General features: G+C 39.3%; 1 protein-coding gene across 21 annotated transcripts in view; it reads right to left on the minus strand.

The window, feature by feature from the left end:
- The window catches only part of LOC117406865 (nebulin-like), a 94,509-nt gene that overhangs the window by 39,071 nt on the left and 33,425 nt on the right, over positions 1-22,013 (minus strand). For all 21 annotated transcript variants that reach the window (XR_009329748.1, XR_009329747.1, XM_059032432.1 and 18 more), the window contains 41 exons: positions 21,838-21,945; positions 21,368-21,679; positions 20,678-20,884; positions 20,064-20,168; positions 19,576-19,683; positions 18,763-19,074; positions 18,230-18,433; positions 18,005-18,109; positions 17,768-17,875; positions 17,288-17,599; positions 16,674-16,877; positions 16,402-16,506; positions 15,716-15,823; positions 14,961-15,272; positions 14,355-14,558; positions 14,153-14,257; positions 13,942-14,049; positions 12,838-13,149; positions 12,457-12,660; positions 11,094-11,198; positions 10,883-10,990; positions 10,110-10,421; positions 9,729-9,932; positions 8,362-8,466; positions 8,151-8,258; positions 7,378-7,689; positions 7,082-7,285; positions 6,413-6,517; positions 6,108-6,215; positions 5,709-6,020; positions 4,739-4,843; positions 4,068-4,166; positions 3,867-3,968; positions 3,414-3,521; positions 2,896-3,207; positions 2,696-2,800; positions 2,497-2,601; positions 2,300-2,404; positions 1,511-1,618; positions 1,181-1,294; positions 414-611 (listed from right to left, as the gene is read on the minus strand). Coding sequence is in view for 19 of the 21 variants with exons in the window: in XM_059032432.1 (XP_058888415.1) it covers positions 414-611; positions 1,181-1,294; positions 1,511-1,618; positions 2,300-2,404; positions 2,497-2,601; positions 2,696-2,800; positions 2,896-3,207; positions 3,414-3,521; positions 3,867-3,968; positions 4,068-4,166; positions 4,739-4,843; positions 5,709-6,020; positions 6,108-6,215; positions 6,413-6,517; positions 7,082-7,285; positions 7,378-7,689; positions 8,151-8,258; positions 8,362-8,466; positions 9,729-9,932; positions 10,110-10,421; positions 10,883-10,990; positions 11,094-11,198; positions 12,457-12,660; positions 12,838-13,149; positions 13,942-14,049; positions 14,153-14,257; positions 14,355-14,558; positions 14,961-15,272; positions 15,716-15,823; positions 16,402-16,506; positions 16,674-16,877; positions 17,288-17,599; positions 17,768-17,875; positions 18,005-18,109; positions 18,230-18,433; positions 18,763-19,074; positions 19,576-19,683; positions 20,064-20,168; positions 20,678-20,884; positions 21,368-21,679; positions 21,838-21,945 (6,987 nt within the window). In the remaining 2 variants the exon portion in view is untranslated. The remainder of the gene's footprint in view (positions 1-413; positions 612-1,180; positions 1,295-1,510; positions 1,619-2,299; positions 2,405-2,496; positions 2,602-2,695; positions 2,801-2,895; positions 3,208-3,413; positions 3,522-3,866; positions 3,969-4,067; positions 4,167-4,738; positions 4,844-5,708; positions 6,021-6,107; positions 6,216-6,412; positions 6,518-7,081; positions 7,286-7,377; positions 7,690-8,150; positions 8,259-8,361; positions 8,467-9,728; positions 9,933-10,109; positions 10,422-10,882; positions 10,991-11,093; positions 11,199-12,456; positions 12,661-12,837; positions 13,150-13,941; positions 14,050-14,152; positions 14,258-14,354; positions 14,559-14,960; positions 15,273-15,715; positions 15,824-16,401; positions 16,507-16,673; positions 16,878-17,287; positions 17,600-17,767; positions 17,876-18,004; positions 18,110-18,229; positions 18,434-18,762; positions 19,075-19,575; positions 19,684-20,063; positions 20,169-20,677; positions 20,885-21,367; positions 21,680-21,837; positions 21,946-22,013) is intronic.

Genomic DNA, 22,013 nt, shown 5'->3' on the forward strand with positions numbered 1-22,013 from the left:
CATGTTAAGTATGCAATACCACTGCAGCACTGTGGACACAGTCCTCCATGTTAAGTATGCAATACCACTGCAGCACTGTGGACACAGTCCTCCATGTTAAGTATGCAATACCACTGCAGCACTGTGGACACAGTCCTCCATGTTAAGTATGCAATACCACTGCAGCACTGTGGACACAGTCCTCCATGTTAAGTATGCAATACCACTGCAGCACTGTGGACACAGTCCTCCATGTTAAGTATGCAATACCACTGCAGCACTGTGGACACAGTCCTCCATGTTAAGTATGCAATACCACTGCAGTGTACTGCATTAAATGTTACTGTGGAAAAGCTACAGGTTGCTGAAGTTGCTAAAGTTCGCTTTCTTAAGCGTAAAAACCAAAAATAAAAAGATACTACACATAAACTTACATCGCTGAGGATCTCGTTGGCCTTTCTGGCACGTATGACATCGTGCTGGTCGGGCATGCAGGTCCACTGGTGCAGATAAGTGCGGTACTCAATCTCACTCAGGATCTGCTGGCATTTCTTAGCCATGACGTGGCTCAGCATGTCATAAGGAATATGGATCTTAGTCTTGCTGTCATCATACGCCTTTCTGTAAGCCATCTGCAATACAATGTCAAAAATGTCAAAACTGACCAATGGCAATAAACACAATGAAAAATTAAAACAGACATGCAAATATCTATCTATCTATCTATCTATATGTATGTGTGTATATATATATATATATATATATATATATATATATATATATATATATATATATATATATTTATTTAAATGCTACGCACACTAGAATATTAAAAATCAAAAAAACTTTATAAAATAATAATAAAGTTGCACAAATTGCAACATACTTTATATATTATATATATATATATATATATATATATATATATATATATATATATATATATATATATATATATATATATATAAATACGCACATACACACACACACACACACACACACACACAGAGGTAACATATCAGTAACACTTTAGTTTAAGGATCCATTATAAGTGGTTATATACATGAATAATGTAATAATATTATAATTCTTTTAACACGTTATTGCACCTTAACCTGTGAACTGTTAACCTGGCTCAAAAGCATTCTTTTGGGGAAGGTTGTCTGTTGTTGAGCTCTGGTTTGATAAGAGATTAACTTACCAAGCTCTTCATCTTCTCAACATCCATGGAGCGGACAACGCTGGGGAACTCACTGATATCCTTACCAGCCAGGTAGTGCCCCTTGGCCTTCTCATGTTCCTCTTTGTATTTCACCTGCAGCATAGTGACAAATCAGTGCCGTAGCCAAGGGGTACCAAATGTATTTAAGGGAGTTTCATGGATTTTAAGGGAAATGTGAGTACTATTGAATATGACTAATCAACATTACAGTTGTAATTGTTATTTCATTATTGTTATTTTTATTACGTTTTTTTTTTATTTTAAATCAAATTGATGTTAGTACCGTGAATGTTTTTTTTTTCTACTTACATCACTGACAATCGTCTTTGTTTTTTTAGCAATCACAAGTGGCAGGTGATCTATAGGTAGCTGATAGCCTGTAGCCTTGCTGTTATCCCACTGTTCTTTATAAAGTTTCTGCAGAGTACAAATAAAAACACAAACACAATAAGAAAATTAAATGCTGCTTTCGGTACAATACAATTGTGTGCTTAACAACTCCTTTACAACACAATGGTTTTTATATTTTAAATGCAGAATATTCTAAGCACGTATTTAGCAACTAAAATTCAAACCAATCTCAATGTATTATTATGAACAGCTGTCGGGATCAATATATGAAACCTCAGCTAATCAGGTTCATGAAGAATGTATTAGCATTATACCATGTCAGATGCCCTCTCAGCCTAATTGGGCTACAGCCTGGGGTACATGGAGCTGCCATACACTGAACAGTGATAAATGGCACACAAATTGTATACCCACTTTTAATTGATTTCATTTTAGTAACTTGTTGATGTCAAGCTATCAATTAAGAATATATTTGATATACAGTACCGGCCGCCTCAACATTGAAGTTGACATTAGCTTTATCACAAACAACATATACAGCGTAACGACTATACTTATATTAAATATGCAGGGCCATATAAGCTATTTTTTACATTCTGCTGTATTATATTGTTTGTCATATTGAGCTTAAAAACATAAAATGTTTATGATGTCCTTGGAGGTCCCAGAGCTCAGGTGTGGTCATAATCTGATTTGAACTGTAAGTTTTAACTGTCCAGGTTTTGATCCTTCAGAATGTGTCCATACCTCACTGATGATCTTGGCGGCTTCCCTGGAGTGAGCCAGTTGAGGTGTGTCTGCTGCCCCAATGTAATGGCCCTTCTCCAGATTGAAGGACTCCTTATACTTCAGCTATTGATATAAAACAAAATGCAGATAGGTTTCCAACCGACATAAAATACAACAAACCTCCATACATCAAATGGTTATTTTGTTCTACTTACGTCACTCAGATTTGCGTTATTTATCTTGGCCAGAACAATTTCTGGAAGATCAACCACGCTTGTGAACTTTGCAAAGTTATCTACGGCATCCTTCTTGTAGTGTCTCTGCAATTCAAAATAAATAAAGACATACATCAGATGTTTTTAGGCACATGACCTGAATGAAAGAAAAATGACACAAAATAGAAACCAAACTTACACCGTTCAGGATCTCCTGTGCTTTCCTGACTTTCTGATGATCAACCGAATCCATAGCGATCCAGCCACACCCGCGAATCCATTCCAGGTCAGCTTTGTAGATGTACTACAATACACAATAAAATTCAAGCCAATTCAAAACTTCTACTGAATGTACAGTGCATGAAACCTAATCACCAACAGATATCCGATCGCACTCACGTCGCTCTGAAGTTCATAGGCTTTCTTTGCCTGGATAACGTCGTTCTGGTCTGGCAGACACGTCCACTGGTGCAGGAAGTGTTTGTAGTCAATGTCGCTGACCTGGATCTGGTTTTTTTTAGCCAACTCAAAGGACAGCATGTCTACCGGCAGGTTGTACTTAGTCTTGGACTTGTCAAATTCCTTCTTGTACTCTACTTCACTAGCGATCTTGGCAACATGCATGGACCACACCAGCTTGGGATCGTCCTGGATGCTGCGGCAGCCCACATGGTGTCCTCTCTGCTTCAGGTAGTCAGCTTTGTACTTACACTGAGAAAAAACAGAAAAGGCAAATGTAAAAGTTTAGTGACTGGCAGTCAGTGAACAGTACAAGTTAGCCTTAATCTCCAGGCGGTTTGCCGGGGCTAGTAATATCAACACATGAAAGACATTAAAACAATGAGGTAGTTGACTTGCCCAGCCCATGTATCCCACAGTAACTTGGTACAGTTAAATGTGAAAATAAAAAGACATACCTCGCTCTGAATGTTTTGTGTTTTTCTGGCTTGCTCAACAGAGATAGCATCTGCTGGAATAAAGTAGCTTGTGGCTTTCATCTTGTCCCATTTTTCTGTGTACAATTTCTGTTGAGAAACACAGTGAATAGCATTCAGAAAAACCTTTATAATATAATTAAGAATTTCATAAAAGAGAAAATCAACTCATAAATATGCAGCCATTTTGCATCCTTGCACTGTCTAGCGAGTTTAACAGTCATCTGTGTCACTATTGCATTAGCTGGAATAATTCTGACCAAAACAAGTAATGTCAACTAGTTATGAATTTGATTAAGTGTCATATAGACTCTTAACCATGGCTCCTGACTAGTGTTATAAAGGGCCACTGAAATTAGGGAATAAATCAGTTTGCTTTAATTAAAAAAAAAAAAAAAACAACAAACAAGTCACTATTATTATCACGTCACCTACCTGGTTAAAATTATTAGCTATTTCTCGTGCCGAAACCAGTTGTGGCGTGTCAACGAGAGTATATTTTGTCTTTACGTTATTCCAAGCCTCACGGTACTTAGCCTGAAAAAAAAAAAAAAAAAAGGATTTTGATAAGTTCACCTCAAACAAATTGCAGCAGATTTTAAAAGTAAAAGTTACCAAGCCTCTGTTTTTACTCACATCATTGAGAATCTCAGCTGCCTGCTTAGCGGTGACATAATCCACTCTGTCAGTCACAGCAGTGAACTTAATGCTGTCTGCTTTGGTGCGATAGTGTGTCTGAAAATAACATGAAGAAAAAGAAGACAATGTTAACCCGTGTCACAAAACCACAACACAATTTGGAAGAACCAGCAGGTTCTACTTGAGAGAGTCCCCTGGACTGAATCACAAAGGGATATTCAGGGCAGGTGCAAAAAAATGCAAAGTATAATTCCAGCATTGTAAAAATCATGATGCACTACAGTATATGCATCGTACAGTATAATGATGGGAAAAGCATGGGAAACGACAACATGGTGAAAACATAGCATGGTAAAGTGCAGGGGCTATGTAGGTTGTGATGATTCTGCAGGAGCAACGATGCGGCCCCTTTAAGAGTGGTTATGTATTTCTGCTCTGCCCTTCTGAATGCTGTATGCAGTCTGGCAGAGAGCATGTGCAGATAGAGAGAGCGCTTCAACCCTTAGAGGTGTAACAGAAGAGATGAGCTCTGAAAGCGGGAACCATATTCCTACGTGTGAAGGAATTAAGTGCTGATGTAATATAACAAGTTATTCTAACTGGAATCTGCCTTTATCGTGTATGCTCAAACAAATATATCATTACAAGATGTATATGACTGTACTTACATCACTGATGATGTCTTGGGCATTCTTAACTTTCTTGACCTCCAGGGAGCCGTCTGGCATCCAGCCAATCCCACGCAGCCATTCCAGATCAGCCTTGTACACCACCTAGCGACAGCAGAGGAACCAGGATTTACACTCTCGCAGATTCTTCTTGTGTTTCTACAGTATCTCAGACAATAATTTATTTATATTTCACATAGCAAGCTGTCAGTGCAGCTATTAGAAAATACAGTGTACTGGGGGCTCCCAAGTGGCGCATCCAGTAAAGGCACTCCTCATGGAGTGCAGGATGCGCCCTATAGCCTCGAGACTGCAGGTTCGAAACCAGGCTATGTCATTGCTGACCGTGATCGGGGGTTCCCAGGGGGCTGTGCACAATTGGCCGAGCGCCGCCCGGGTAGGGAGGGCGTAGGTCGGCAGGGCAATCCACGGTTCACCGCGCACCAGTGACCCCTGTGGCTGATAGGGCGCCTGTGGGTCTGCAGTGGAGCCATTCAGATCTGTGTTGTCCTCCAGCACTATAGGTCTGATGGCTTCACTGTGGATCCGCAGTGCGAAAAATGACGGCTTGGGTGGAACAAGTTTCAGCCTCCGTTTCCCAAATCGCCGAGAGGTTGCAGCAGTGAACGGGGATTAATAATAACACAATTGCCGATTCCAAATTAGGAAGAAAACTGGGGTAAAAAAAAAAAAATCAAAAAAAGAAAATCCAGTGTACTGCACACAGAAACCTCAATTAAAAATCTTCTGCTTTTGAGGAACATTTAACTACGGGTATAAATGACTAAGAAATATTAGGAAAAAATGGCAAAATGTAATATTATGGGGCTGCATATCTTAAGGTTCAAGGTGCTTTCGTAAGTAAAACAATATATTGGCACAGCATCAATATCACACTAATGATAACTGTATGCATGATGCTTATTACAGATATAATAACTAATTGTTTAATTTGTCCGATCGCACTCACGTCGCTCTGGAGTTCATAGGCTTTCTTTGCCTGGATAACGTCGTTCTGGTCTGGCAGACACGTCCACTTGTGCAGGAGGTGTTTGTAGTCGACGTCGCTGACCTGGATCTGGTTTTTCTTAGCCAGCATAAAGGACATCATGTCTACCGGCAGGTTGTACTTAGTCTTGGACTTGTCGAATTCCTTCTTGTACTCTGCGTCACTAGCGATCTTGGCCGAGTGTAAAGCCAGGAGAAGTAGGGGGTCGTCTTGGATGCTGCGGGCTCCAATGTGGTGTCCGGTTTGCTTGCGGAAGCCTTCCTTATACTTGTACTGTTAGAAAATTATGTAAATTAGCGTTTCAGTCTTAATATACTGTGGTGCATATTAATATACACACAAACAAGGTGGCCAACTTACGTCACTAGCAATATCTCTGGAAGCCTTGGCCTTGGTTATTGCAATCGCATCAGCCTTGATGCTATAGCCCTTTGATTTCTGGTCGTCCCAGGCCTTTTTGTAACAGGACTGGAGAAAAAGAAAAAGGAAATAGCTTTTACTACAGTAACTAGTAGCTGAAGTATATAACACATTCTAAACTGTGAAATTAAGACAAAGAGAAGGCGAGTAAGAACACTTGCAATCTGCTCCATTTACAGGAGAAACAAGGGAGTGAGTGATAAGTATGTTAATGCACAATACAGTGTGCTCGTGGACACACTTACTTCACTGATATTAATGGCATTAGCTTTGGACAGCACAACGGCAGGTGTGTCGGGCATCACATGAATGGTGGTCTTATCCTTGTCCCAAGCTTCTTTGTACTTCCACTGTTGAGAGAAGAGGAAAGCACTTTGTTTGCAAATGTTCCTGAGCATTCTGTAAATGATTTTGACAGTATGTTCTGTAGCCAATTATATACATATTTATTGCCCATTACTGTATTCACAAAATCAACAAGCTAATATATGTCCAAAGACTGTTTAATTGGATAAAAAAAAACATAATAATGTACATTAATGCATCATAGACTAAAAGATACAATGTTATATTATTGAAGCGCCAGTGAACATTAACCTCCAGCAGGTATCAAATCAAAACTTATTTTTATAATACGCTTTTCATGGCAGAGCCATCTCAAGGCGCTTAACAGAAAACAACGGTTCAAAACATCAACAATAAAACTGCAAAAATCATAAAAACAGAAATAAAACTCTAATAGGTTTTCAATCTTGACTTAAAATGGACAAGTCCATTGGTACATTTTATGGCCAAATCCAGTCTACATTTTTGCAAAAATGAATCGGCAAAATGTTATTATTTATGCTGTTTTAGGTCACAGCCTAAGAGTGTACAGTATGGTAAACAATACTAATTGTACTTATGATTCTTACTTGACTGAGCTGATCAGCGTTAGCTTTGGCCAGCACAATGGACGGCAGGTCGACCGCACTGGTAAATTTCATCGTACTAGGAGGCTGACGGTATTGTCTTTCACTCAGGTTATCTTGAGCCTTCTTTACTTTCAATACATCCAGAGAGCCACTGGGCAACCAGCCACAACCTCGGATCCATTCGAGATCAGCCTTGTAAATAACCTGAAAGGCAGGAAAACAGTTAATAAATGAGATTGCCAACCAAAATATATACATCCTAACATTACAGAAAACGTAAAGGCAGAGAAACTCACGTCGCTCTGGAGTTCATAGGCTTTCTTTGCCTGGATGACGTCGTTCTGGTCTGGCAGACACGTCCACTTGTGCAGATGGTGTTTGTAGTCAATGTCGCTGACCTGGATCTGGTTTTTCTTAGCCAACTCAAAGGACAGCATGTCTACCGGCAGGTTGTACTTAGTCTTGGACTTGTCGAATTCCTTCTTGTACTCTGCGTCACTAGCGATCTTGGCCGAGTGTACAGCCAGGAGAAGTAGGGGGTCGTCTTGGATGCTGCGGGCTCCAATGTGGTGTCCGGTTTGCTTGCGGAAACCTTCCTTGTATTTGTACTGTGAATACAAAGTTTCAATTTAACTGAACAGTTTATGTAATATATTACTTTAGTATCCCAGATAGCCATCTCCACTCTCCAGATCTTACTGATAAACAGCCAAATACAAACTATAAATATGGGGTTGTGTGAACAAAAACAAAGCATTCCGGGGGCAAAATGCAGAGGGAACGGCACTGAGGCGTCATTATCCGGAAAGCAAAAAGTCACATGACCACAATATGGCAGCTATATTGGTCTTGGATGCAGCGGGCTCCAATGTGGTGTCCGGTTTGCTGGTACTTGTACTGTACCAGGTAAATGTGAAGCCTTTCAGTGATTCATTCCTAATATACATATCAGAACTAAAAATTGTACTTTAACTTACCCCACTGGTGTTGTATTTCTGAAAGTTTTCTTACAGAACAGACAAGATTTTTTGATTACCACTTTCATAAAATGGTAATAGTAATAACTTACGTCACTGGCAATATCCCTGGAGGCTCTGGCTGCCTTGATTGAGATGGCATCAGCACGCAGGTCATAGCCCTTCTTCTTGGACTCTTCCATATCAAGTTTGTATTGTTTCTAAGAAAAGAGACATCATGCACGTTATATAAAAAATGACTTTAAATGATTTTATATACAAAAGAAACTTGCCTTTGTTTTGCTGGTATTTGATATCACCCACCTCACTGGTGTTGATCTTGTTCTGTTTGGCGAGGATGATCGCTGGAGTATCGGGCATGACGTGAATCGTGGTCTTATCCTTGTCCCAGGCCTCAGTGTACTGGCGCTGAAAAAAAAAAAAAAAACACATTAAAAAAAGTATAAACCCTTTGTGTATTGTAAAGAGCACCCAATGTCTGTAGAGAAACAAGAGTATTGGTTCTGCACCAACAGACATCTACAAGTTTACTGTATAACATATCATATTAGGACTTCCCTTTTTTATGATTAGTGTTTCTATTCAATGGTTGCAATTAATAAACACCTGGATAAAACCCCAAAACAATTCTGGTCTGTGGTTCTGGATATCAGTGGTGTCCGCTCTACAAATGGCTCACCAACAGAACTTAACACTGGAACTGAACAAGTTCAGGGCCTGGATGTGTTATTAATGCTTTTAACCAGCATTTTATACAAGCTAGTAATGCATTTAATGGTGATTCCTGTATGAATGTAAGTGCAGATGGAAGTAAAGATGACTCAATACAGCTCTGTAAAGGCATTTGTGCACAGTTCAGCTATCTCAAAAACTTACTTTTCTTTTTCAACAGCGTAAAAACTTCACTCCAAAGTAGAACTCGTGTTATTAAGAGCTGTATTTTTCCTTTGTTTGATTATGGTGATATTTCATTTTTACATGCCTCTGCCGAGCAATTAAAAAAACTGGATCGCCGAGTGAACAAAGCAGACAGATCTCTATTAGAATGCCACCCTCAAACCCATCACTGCCAGTTACTGGCTTCTTTAAATTGGAAGTCACTGAATTGTAGAAGGCAATTGCACTGGGTACTTTTTGTGTGTAAAACTGTAATAGGTTTGTTGCCAGGTTATCTAGGCTCGTGTTACAGGTAAATATACCAAAGTATAGTTTACGATCTGCTGTATCACTTAGTTATGAAGTGCCTTGCTGAAGGTTCTGGCTAATCAGCATTTAGTTACAAGGCCCCTATGGTTTGGAATAGTCGGAACTAGAGTATCTGGGATACGATACTGCATCAGATAAATGGCCCAAATATATCAGCTAAACATAAAATAATAACTAATATTACATTTATGAATGCATGATGTTGTCTTTTAGAGTGATGTTGTTTTTAATGATGTGAAATTACTGCTGTCTGAGAACGAAAGAATGAACAAATAAAATAAATAAATAAATAAATAAATAAATAAATAAATAAATAAACAAACAATCAATCACTATTGAACATTCTAACAATTCCACTGTGATGTCAATTAAAGGCAGTTCTACATAAATATCGACGTAGTTACAGCAACTTCTGGAGTGAAAACGGCTAATCGTTTGGCAAGATGAAGGTAAGGATAGCTGACCTTGTTCATAGTTTGTGCATTGTTCTTTGCCAAGACAATTTCCATGGAGTCTGTCACGCTGGTGAATTTAACGGTGCTTGGATGTTGGCGGTACTTCCTCTCACTCAGGATCTCTCCGGCCTTCTTGACTTTCTCAACATCGAGTGAACCCATGGTGGACCAGCCAACGCCCCTCATCCACTCCAAGTCAGCCTTATACACAGCCTGGGTACAGAGGAATAGACATTAAAACAGCAAGTATAAAAGTTTCAAGTTTCCCCATAACAAGACTATTTCACTTTCAGTACTTCCTTTTCTTATCGTTCTTATTTGCTAAGCTACTGTAGTGTTATTACTCAAATTTCTTAATTAGTCATTCAGCTGTGAAAGAACTGAACTCACGTCGCTCTGGAGTTCATAGGCTTTCTTTGCCTGGATGACGTCGTTCTGGTCTGGCAGACACGTCCACTTGTGCAGGTGGTGTTTGTAGTCAATGTCGCTGACCTGGATCTGGTTTTTCTTAGCCAACTCAAAGGACAGCATGTCTACCGGCAGGTTGTACTTAGTCTTGGACTTGTCGAATTCCTTCTTGTACTCTGCGTCACTAGCGATCTTGGCCGAGTGTACAGCCAGGAGAAGTAGGGGGTCGTCTTGGATGCTGCGGGCTCCAATGTGGTGTCCGGTTTGCTTGCGGAAACCTTCCTTGTATTTGTACTGTGAATACAAAGTTTCAATTTAACTGAACAGTTTATGTAATATATTACTTTAGTATCCCAGATAGCCATCTCCACTCTCCAGATCTTACTGATAAACAGCCAAATACAAACTATAAATATGGGGTTGTGTGAACAAAAACAAAGCATTCCAGGGGCATAATGCAGAGGGAACGGCACTGAGGCGTCATTATCCGGAAAGCAAAAAGTCACATGACCACAATATGGCAGCTATATTGGTCTTGGATGCAGCGGGCTCCAATGTGGTGTCCGGTTTGCTGGTACTTGTACTGTACCAGGTAAATGTGAAGTCTTTCAGTGATTCATTCCTAATATACATATCAGAACTAAAAATTGTACTTTAACTTACCCCACTGGTGTTGTATTTCTGAAAGTTTTCTTACAGAACAGACAAGATTTTTTGTTTATCAATTTCATAAAATGGTAATAGTAATAACTTACATCACTGGCAATATCCCTGGAGGCTCTGGCTGCCTTGATTGAGATAGCATCAGCACGCAGGTCATAGCCCTTCTTCTTGGACTCTTCCATATCAAGTTTGTATTGTTTCTAAGAAAAGAGACATCATGCACTTTATATAAAAAATGACTTTAAATGATTTTATATACAAAAAAAACTTGCCTTTGTTTTGCTGGTATTTGATATCACCCACCTCACTGGTGTTGATCTTGTTCTGTTTGGCGAGGATGATCGCTGGAGTATCGGGCATGACGTGAATCGTGGTCTTATCCTTGTCCCAGGCCTCAGTGTACTGGCGCTGAAAAAAAAAAAAAAAAAACATTAAAAAAAGTATAAACCCTTTGTGTATTGTAAAGAGCACCCAATGTCTGTAGAGAAACAAGAGTATTGGTTCTGCACCAACAGACATCTACAAGTTTACTGTATAACATATCATATTAGGACTTCCCTTTTTTATGATTAGTGTTTCTATTCAATGGTTGCAATTAATAAACACCTGGATAAAACCCCAAAACAATTCTGGTCTGTGGTTCTGGATATCAGTGGTGTCCGCTCTACAAATGGCTCACCAACAGAACTTAACACTGGAACAGAACAAGTTCAGGGCCTGGATGTGTTATTAATGCTTTTAACCAGCATTTTATACAAGCTAGTAATGCATTTAATGGTGATTCCTGTATGAATGTAAGTGCAGATGGAAGTAAAGATGACTCAATACAGCTCTGTAAAGGCATTTGTGCACAGTTCAGCTATCTCAAAAACTTGCTTTTCTTTTTCAACAGCGTAAAAACTTCACTCCAAAGCAGAACTCGTGTTATTAAGAGCTGTATTTTTCCTTTGTTTGATTATGGTGATATTTCATTTTTACATGCCTCTGCCGAGCAATTAAAAAAACCGGATCGCCGAGTGAACAAAGCAGACAGATCTCTATTAGAATGCCACTCTCAAACCCATCACTGCCAGTTACTGGCTTCTTTAAATTGGAAGTCACTGAATTGTAGAAGGCAATTGCACTGGGTACTTTTTGTGTGTAAAACTGTAATAGGTTTGTTGCCAGGTTATCTAGGCTCGTGTTACAGGTAAATATACCAAAGTATAGTTTACGATCTGCTGTATCACTTAGTTATGAAGTGCCTTGCTGAAGGTTCTGGCTAATCAGCATTTAGCTACAAGGCCCCTATGGTTTGGAATAGTCGGAACTAGAGTATCTGGGATACAATACTGCATCAGATAAATGGCCCAAATATATCAGCTAAACATAAAATAATAACTAATATTACATTTATGAATGCATGATATTGTCTTTTAGAGTGATGTTGTTTTTAATGATGTGAAATTACTGCTGTCTGAGAACGAAAGAATGAACAAATAAAATAAATAAATAAATAAATAAATAAATAAATAAATAAACAAACAATCAATCACTATTGAACATTCTAACAATTCCACTGTGATGTCAATTAAAGGCAGTTCTACGTAAATATCGACGTAGTTACAGCAACTTCTGGAGTGAAAACGGCTAATCGTTTGGCAAGATGAAGGTAAGGATAGCTGACCTTGTTCATAGTTTGTGCATTGTTCTTTGCCAAGACAATTTCCATGGAGTCTGTCACGCTGGTGAATTTGACGGTGCTTGGATGTTGGCGGTACTTCCTCTCACTCAGGATCTCTCCGGCCTTCTTGACTTTCTCAACATCGAGTGAACCCATGGTGGACCAGCCAACGCCCCTCATCCACTCCAAGTCAGCCTTATACACAGCCTGGGTACAGAGGAATAGACATTAAAACAGCAAGTATAAAAGTTTCAAGTTTCCCCATAACAAGACTATTTCACTTTCAGTACTTCCTTTTCTTATCGTTCTTATTTGCTAAGCTACTGTAGTGTTATTACTCAAATTTCTTAATTAGTCATTCAGCTGTGAAAGAACTGAACTCACGTCGCTCTGGAGTTCATAGGCTTTCTTTGCCTGGATGACGTCGTTCTGGTCTGGCAGACACGTCCACTTGTGCAGGTGGTGTTTGTAGTCAATGTCGCTGACCTGGATCTGGTTTTTTTTAGCCAACTCAAAGGACAGCATGTCTACCGGCAGGTTGTACTTAGTCTTGGACTTGTCAAATTCCTTCTTGTACTCTGCGTCACTAGCGATCTTGGCCGAGTGTAAAGCCAGGAGAAGTAGGGGGTCGTCTTGGATGCTGCGGGCTCCAATGTGGTGCCCGGTTTGCTTGCGGAAGCCTTCCTTATACTTGTACTGTAAAAGAATAATGTCATTCACTCATCAATCTACTGCGGAACAAAATAGCAGTCCTGGTTTGAGAAAGATTCCAAATACACACACAATGTCAGCAACATACATCCACCAAAAATCAGAGCTACCAGTATCAGTATGACTTTAAATCACATTTTAAAATGTACGTGTGAAATGTAGGTTCATCTATATATGCCAGATCCTAAAACTCTCAATAAAAGCGCAGTAAAGACTGTTGTAACAAAGTTTTATCACAACTAGATAAAATGTTTTCTGGATTTATGTAGAATATAACAAAATAATTAAAAAGTGTGACATCAGTATGAAGTGAAGACAAATGGACAGGAGCCTGCTTACATTCCCAGATCATGATACTCTCAATAACTTAACCTAACCTTGGCTGCGCTCACAGAGTAACCTGGGACTGATTTGCTAATAATTTTTTTGTTTTTTTTCCTTGTACTTTTCTGTGCTGCTGTTGTATACGAGTCTCATGAATCAAATAGCTATCTTGCTGTGCTAAATGTATGAACACTGATCAGAATTTTTGTTAACTAGATATATGCAAACCTCTAAAGTGTGACATATGTACATACAGGTTACGCCTCTGTTATATCCCTGCCGTTGGGGGAAAGCAATGTGATTCCCCTTCTCTAACCTTTTTCATTGTTTGACATGACAACCCAGATGAAGTATTGTATTATACAGTATGGTATTTTATTGTACTGTATTGTATGGCATTGCATTGTATGGTATTCTATCTAATTCTACAGTTAACGACAAATAAAGCCTTACGTCACTGGCGATATCCCTGGAGGCTCTGGCTGCCTTGATTGAGATGGCATCTGCACGCAGGTCATAGCCCTTCTTCTTGGACTCTTCCATATCAAGTTTGTATTGTTTCTAAGAAAAGAGACATCATGCACGTTATATAAAAAATGACTTTAAATGATTTTATACACAAAAAAAACTTGCCTTTGTTTTGCTGGTATTTGATATCACCCACCTCACTGGTGTTGATCTTGTTCTGTTTGGCGAGGATGATCTCTGGAGTATCGGGCATGACGTGAATCGTGGTCTTATCCTTGTCCCAGGCCTCAGTGTACTGGCGCTGTAAATCAATATTAAACAAACATATTAGTTGAAGACATATTATATAAACTGCATAAAATAAACTGTATGGCAAGATGAAGGTAAGGATAGCTGACCTTGTTCATAGTTTGTGCATTGTTCTTTGCCAAGACAATTTCCATGGAGTCTGTCACGCTGGTGAATTTGATGGTGCTTGGATGTTGGCGGTACTTATTCTCGCTCAGGATCTCTCCGGCCTTCTTGACTTTCTCAACATCGAGTGAACCCATGGTGGACCAGCCAACGCCCCTCAACCACTGCAAATCCGCCTTATACACAGCCTGGGTACAGTCGGGTTAAAGAAAGGGAGAAGGAAAGTATCTTATGAAAAAAATCAGGACCCTGGAAAATATCTCTAACAGTAACTACTAAATATAACATAAACAACATATATTGTACACTACCTGGAGCTTTTTTTCATTTGTAACAAGAAAAGTTGCAGAAAAGTTCAAACTCATGTTTGTCCGGATCCGTGACACCAAATATGTTTTATTTAATGAATTAATTATGTATTTATTTATTTTGTATTTATAGCAAAACATGCATGGCAATTTAAAATCGATATTTAATTTGTTAATAATTTTAGTGCTTCCTTTTCTTATCGTTCTTATTTGCTGAACCACTGAAGTGTTATTACTCAAATTTCTTAATTAGTCATTCAGCTGTGAAAGAACTGAACTCACGTCGCTCTGGAGTTCATAGGCTTTCTTTGCCTGGATGACGTCGTTCTGGTCTGGCAGACACGTCCACTTGTGCAGGAGGTGTTTGTAGTCGATGTCGCTGACCTGGATCTGGTTTTTCTTAGCCAGCATAAAGGACATCATGTCTACAGGCAAGTTGAACCTAGTCTTGGACTTGTCGAATTCCTTCTTGTACTCTGCGTCACTAGCGATCTTGGCCGAGTGTAAAGCCAGGAGAAGTAGGGGGTCATCTTGGATGCTGCGGGCTCCAATGTGGTGCCCGGTTTGCTTGCGGAAGCCTTCCTTGTACTTGTACTGTGGAAAAGAAAATATAAAGTATTTCGAATTGGATCCACCACGTACTGTAACCGATAATTAAAATATTTTTAAACCTACTGTACTACAATTCTGCTTTTACTCTCTCAACACTGCATAACTCTAAAGAGGTCTAAGGAAAATACCTCCACCCATGACAGGGGGCGAGTTCACTGGTCTCAGTCTTGCATACCAGTATGTCCCTAGATCATTTTTGTATGAACCATTGCCATACAAGACACTGAAACTATTTAATTAGTTATACTGACTTTTGCAAACTTACTTAACCCTAAGTTAAGTAGGTTTCCAAACCTACACAACTATGGACACCCACCTCATTGGTGACACATCTGTACACATTTCTCAGTGCAGACAAAATACACGATTATACTGTATATCATTCTCAATTACAGAAACAAGAAATGAAAATATTGATAACTTACGTCACTGGCAATATCCCTGGAGGCTCTGGCTGCCTTGATTGAGATGGCATCTGCACGCAGGTCATAGCCCTTCTTCTTGGACTCTTCATTAGCAAGTTTGTATTGTTTCTGCAGATATATAAATCACTATTTATTGCAGAGTCTAGTTCCATTTTAATATGGTGTAAATCAACTAAATTGAAGAAGCATCTTTATGTGTAAACTATTTTATAAAATCAAGTGTGGTAATGTAGGGGGAGGATGTGTGCAGTGCAGAGGCTTTGCACATAGGTGCGTGTGTGTGTGGATGTCTGGTGATGGGAATTGTGTTTAATTGTTTGAATGATTGCAGTGTGATTGGAAACGTGTGGAATGTGGCCAGGTGGGAACTGAATGATTAATTGTCAATCTACCCCTGGCCACACCCAATAAAAGAGAACAAAGGATGACTGTTTTTTGTGTGGATTGTGTAGGAGAGTGTGGAGCTGAGAAGGAGTGAGAAAGGTACCGTGATCGCGAGGCTTGGGTGCTGTTTTGTTTATTTTGAAGAGTTCTGTGTGTAGAGTTTTGTTCCTGTGTTTTTTGTTTTGTGTTCATTAAAAGTGCGCGGAAAGCACTGAACTACAGTTCCCGTGTTTGTGCTATTTTCCACCATTGTCTGCCTTGGCTGCAAGCCACTCTACCACACAAGACAAAAGAGCACTTACCTCACTGTAGGTGACTTTGTTTTTTTGTGCCAGCGTGATCTCCATTGAGTCAGGCATGACGTGAATCTTGGTCTTGTCTTTCTCCCAGGCTTCAGTGTACAATTTCTGCAGAGAGATTGTGAAAATACGTTATTTCTTAACATGCACCAGATTGTCCACCTAGGCTAAGAATGATAAATTATTATTATTATTATTATTATTATTATTATTATTATTATTATTATTATCATCATTATTATACTGCAAACTCTGCAATAAAATAAAATGTTTACCTTGTTAATTGTGTGTGCGTTGACCTTGGCCAGGGCTAGTGGCATTGCATCAGTTTTGCTTGTGAATTTCCAGGTGCTTGGATGTTGGCGGTACTTATTCTCACTCAGGATCTCTCCGGCTTTCTTGGCTTTCTCAACATCAAGCGACCCGATGGGGGTCCAGCCAATGCCCCTCAACCACTGCAGGTCAGCCTTATACACAGCCTGGGTACAGCCGGATACAAAATAAATGCATACATTAATTCAGGATCTGAAAGATAGCTCTGTAACAGAAACTAAATATAGCATAAACAATATACATTGTACAATACTTTGGGTGTTTTCATTTGTAACAAGAAAACTTGCATTGTCAGTCTTATATGCCTGGGTAGAGTCAAAGAACCGCTTTTTTTGTTAATTTTCAGCATCAATGACACCAAATATATTTTATTAATTTAATTTTTTTTTATGTACAGAAAAACTAGCACGGCAATTTAAAATGAATATTTAATTTCTTAATAATCTCAGTGCTTCCTTTTGATCTTTCCTAATGACCTTTTATTTGTTGAGCTACTGTAGTGTTACTAGTCAGATTTCTTAATTCCTCACTCAGCTGTGAAACAAGTTGAACTTACATCACTCTGGATGTCATAGACCTTTCTGGCTTGGACAACGTCGTTCTGGTCTGGCAGACACGTCCACTTGTGCAGGAGGTGTTTGTAGTCGATGTCGCTGACCTGGATCTGGTTTTTCTTAGCCAACTCAAAGGCCAGCATGTCTACCGGCAGGTTGAACCTAGTCTTGGACTTGTCAAATTCCTTCTTGTACTCTGCGTCACTAGCGATCTTGGCTGAGTGTAAAGCCAGGAGAAGTAGGGGGTCGTCTTGGATGCTGCGGGCTCCAATGTGGTGTCCGGTTTGTTTGCGGAAGCCTTCTTTGTACTTGTACTGTAACATAAATGTGAAGTCTTTCAGTGATTCATTTATAATATACATATCAGAACTAAAAAGTGTACTTTAACTTACCCCACTAGTGTTGTATTTCTGAATGATTTCTACAGAACAGACATGATTTTTTGTTTCTCACTTTAATAAAATAGAATATTAATAACTTACGTCACTGGCAATATCCCTGGAGGCTCTGGCTGCCTTGATTGAGATGGCATCGGCACGCAGGTCATAGCCCTTCTTCTTGGACTCTTCATTAGCAAGTTTGTATTGTTTCTGCAGATATATAAATCACTATTTATTGAAGAGTCCAGTTCCAGTTTAATATGGTGTAAATCAACTAAACTGAAAAAGCATCTTCATGTGTAAACTATTGCATAAAATTCAAGGCAAAAGAGCACTTACCTCACTGTAGGTGACTTTGTTTTTTTGTGCCAGCGTGATCTCCATTGAGTCAGGCATGACATGAATCTTGGTCTTGTCTTTCTCCCAGGCTTCAGTGTACAATTTCTGCAGAGAGATTGTAAAAATAAGGTATTTCTTAACATGCACCAGATTCTCCACCAAAGCTAAGAATGATACATTATTATTATTACTATTATACTGGAAACTCTGCAGCAAAATGTTTACCTTGTTAATTGTGTGTGCGTTGGCCTTGGCCAGGGCTAGTGGCATTGCATCAGTTTTGCTTGTGAATTTCCACGTGCTTGGATGTTGGCGGTACTTATTCTCACTCAGGATCTCTCCGGCCTTCTTGGCTTTCTCAACATCGAGCGACCCGATGGGGGTCCAGCCAATGCCCCTCAACCACTGCAGGTCAGCCTTATACACAGCCTGGGTACAGCCAGATACAAAATAAATGCATACATTAATTCAGGATCTGAAAGATAGCTCTGTAACAGAAACTAAATCTAGCATAAACAATATACATTGTACAATACTTTGGGTGTTTTCAATTGTAACAAGCAGAACAGTTTAAACTCATGCAAATTTCTTATGTAAAGAAAAACTAGCACAGCAATTTAAAATGAATATTTAATTTCTTAATAATCTCAGTGCTTCCTTTTTATCTTTCCTAATGACCTTTTATTTGTTGAGCTACTGTAGTGTTACTAGTCAGATTTCTTAATTCCTCACTCAGCTGTGAAACAAGTTGAACTTACATCACTCTGGATGTCATAGACCTTTCTGGCTTGGACAACGTCGTTCTGGTCTGGCAGACACGTCCACTTGTGCAGGAGGTGTTTGTAGTCGATGTCGCTGACCTGGATCTGGTTTTTCTTAGCCAACTCAAAGGCCAGCATGTCTACCGGCAGGTTGAACCTAGTCTTGGACTTGTCAAATTCCTTCTTGTACTCTGCGTCACTAGCGATCTTGGCCGAGTGTAAAGCCAGAAGAAGTAAGGGGTCGTCTTGGATGCTACGGGCTCCAATGTGGTGTCCAGTTTGCTTGCGGAAACCTTCCTTGTACTTGTACTAAGTAAAGAAAAACATTTACCAGTAACTTTAACAAGTGCAGTATTCAGATGTTTAACCTAATCTACCTAAAACAGCCTGGAAATAGGAAAGACCAACCCCGCCTTCCACACTCAAGCACTGATCTTTGCAACCTTATCTCTTTACCCTAAACACCCTACCCATACAAGAGCATAGAAAATATGAACTAGGCATGTCAAAACCTGTGCACCTACCTTATTTAAAAAACATATCCTAAACCAATGCAAGGAATATTACCAGTACATAATAGGAGGGAGGAATAACATACACACAACTGTATTACATAGGGCTGTCATTCCACCACAGAGTCCTGCACTGGTTTCCAATAAGCTTTGTTTTAAGTTCATCCATAAGTTTTAATGTAAAAAGCATGACGACCCAGGAGAACAATGTTGTATTTGTTCAAATGCATTACATTACTTCTTAAAGATCTCTTTATTACTGTCATTATAAAAGAAATACAAATCCAATCATTCTTACATCACTGGCAATGTTACATGATGCCTTAGCAGCCTTGATAGAAATAGCATCAGCTCTAAGATCATATCCCTTCTTCTTAGAATCTTCCAGCGCCAGTCTGTACTTTTTCTGAAATGTAGTAATAAAAATAAATTAATAAATCAGAAACCAAATAAAAACAAAGGAAAAAAGAAATATAGAACACATTAATACAGCTTTATTTCAATAACACTGTCTGCCATCTTGTCTAGTTTATGTTTGGAAGGGATTAATAAACCATTCACTGTATTATTTTACAGTACTGCACTGGCCCGTTGTTGAATTCAGAGTTTTAAACTTCAGGGCTAGTAACCACTGTTTCCAACAATTGATACCTTTTGACTATTTCATAACTCCTAAGATCGTATACTCAAGGTGGGGTACTGCTACTCTGTGAATGCATGGATGATGAAAGATGCAGTTCACAAATGAAGCAGTAGTAATTATCTGTCCATTCTGCTGTGTATTACCTCACTGGTGTTGATAGCGTTTAATTTGGCCAGGATGATTTCAGGTGTGTCAGGCATAATATGAATCTTGGTCTTCTCATTTTCCCAGGCTTCACTGTACAGTTTCTGTTAAAAAATGTAACATCAAAACATTATTAGTAATATATCCATTACCACTACTACTGCTTAGTAATAATAATTGCTGCTGCCACGTTAGGGTTTTTTCTGCTTGTAAGAAAATATAGTAAAGCTGGTCACCATGACCTAAAAGAAAACATGGTGTGCAGAAACTCATACTTAGAATTACCTTTAAGGTTATTTTACTCTCACCCGAGGCACTGACATTTTCACTTCCATTTACGGCCTCAGCACACCGGTACGGCTGTAAAAATGTCAGCGCCCTGGATGAGTGGAAAACAATCTTCCAATCTGCTTTTAAACACTCAACGAGGAAGTGAATTGCCATTGATTGTTACTCAGTTGTAAACATGAGGGAAGGACAGCTTTTCATGTTTTGAAATCAACACTATCCTTGGTTAAGCAGGTTTGAGGTCAAGGTTAAATGTGACCTGCACTACCCAGGCTGTGAGAGCTGTTCTGCACTACTGGATTGTACTATGAAGAATGACACCTACCTTGCTCATTGTCTTAGCATTGGCCTGAGCCAGGACTACTTCCATGGAGTCAGTGACGCTGGTGAATTTAAGGGTGTCTGGAGGTTGACGGTATTTCTTCTCGCTCAGAATCTCCCCGGCCTTTTTGGACTTCTCAACATCCAGCGAGCCGATCGGGACCCAACCCAACCCTTTGAAATAGCTGTTGTACTCGGATTTATATTCATTCTGAAAGACAAAAGAGTAACATTTAATCAGGGGAGAATGTTAGCCATGTCTTCATGCTAAAAGGGATTAAATGTTTAATACAGAATATTAATAAAGAAATATACCTGTCCTAATCTGTTTTTAACCATAAAATACCAAGATCATTGCTTGAAATTATATTATTCTCTGTACCGCGACAGTTAAAGGCCCATTGAAGTCAGTGAGATATTATACTTGGTTAGCCCGTGAAATTACTAAGGGAACAATGCAATTTGATGACTACTGTATCAGCAAAAACATCTTAGCAACCATAAATTAAATAATTTCTAAAAATGCAAAGACATATACAGTTATACACACCTGTAACACTATTAACATAAATGGCTGGTTTCACAGACCTTGGTTAGCACTAATCTTAGAATTACTAATGTTATTTTAGATAAAGTAGTCCCGGACTAGTGCTAATCGGGGCCTATGAAACCAGCCAAAAGAATGTGAACTTACATCACTCTGCATGTCATAGACCTTTCTGGCGTGGACAACGTCGTTCTGGTCTGGCAGACACGTCCACTTGTGCAGGAGGTGTTTGTAGTCGATGTCGCTGACCTGGATCTGGTTTTTCTTAGCCAGCATAAAGGACATCATGTCTACCGGCAAGTTGAACCTAGTCTTGGACTTGTCAAATTCCTTCTTGTATTCTGCGTCACTAGCGATCTTGGCCGAGTGTAAAGCCAGGACAAGTAGGGGGTCGTCTTGGATGCTGCGGGCTCCAATGTGGTGTCCAGTTTGCTTGCGGAAGCCTGCCTTGTACTTGTACTGTAAATAGAAACGTACAAGGAAAACAATGTTATTATTATTTTTTTGATCGTCTACTAAAGTATTGTAAAAGGATGTCCTGAACTTAAAGCAGTTGCTTTATTCCTGAAATAAATGGAAACTACGAAGCTTGAAACAAAGCAAACAAAGGTCCATACGTCGCTAGCAATGTCCCTGGAGGCTCTGGCCGCTTTGATGGAAATTGCATCAGATCTCAGGTCATATCCTTTCTTCTTAGATTCCTCCCAGGCAAGTTTGTACAATTTCTGAAATTTAAAAGACAAAAATGTAGTACATGAAATAGCATTCACTGTATTACATCTATAGCTGTTAA

This window comes from Acipenser ruthenus, chromosome 10, assembly GCF_902713425.1.
Source record: "Acipenser ruthenus chromosome 10, fAciRut3.2 maternal haplotype, whole genome shotgun sequence".
Classification (NCBI taxonomy): Eukaryota; Metazoa; Chordata; class Actinopteri; order Acipenseriformes; family Acipenseridae; genus Acipenser; species Acipenser ruthenus.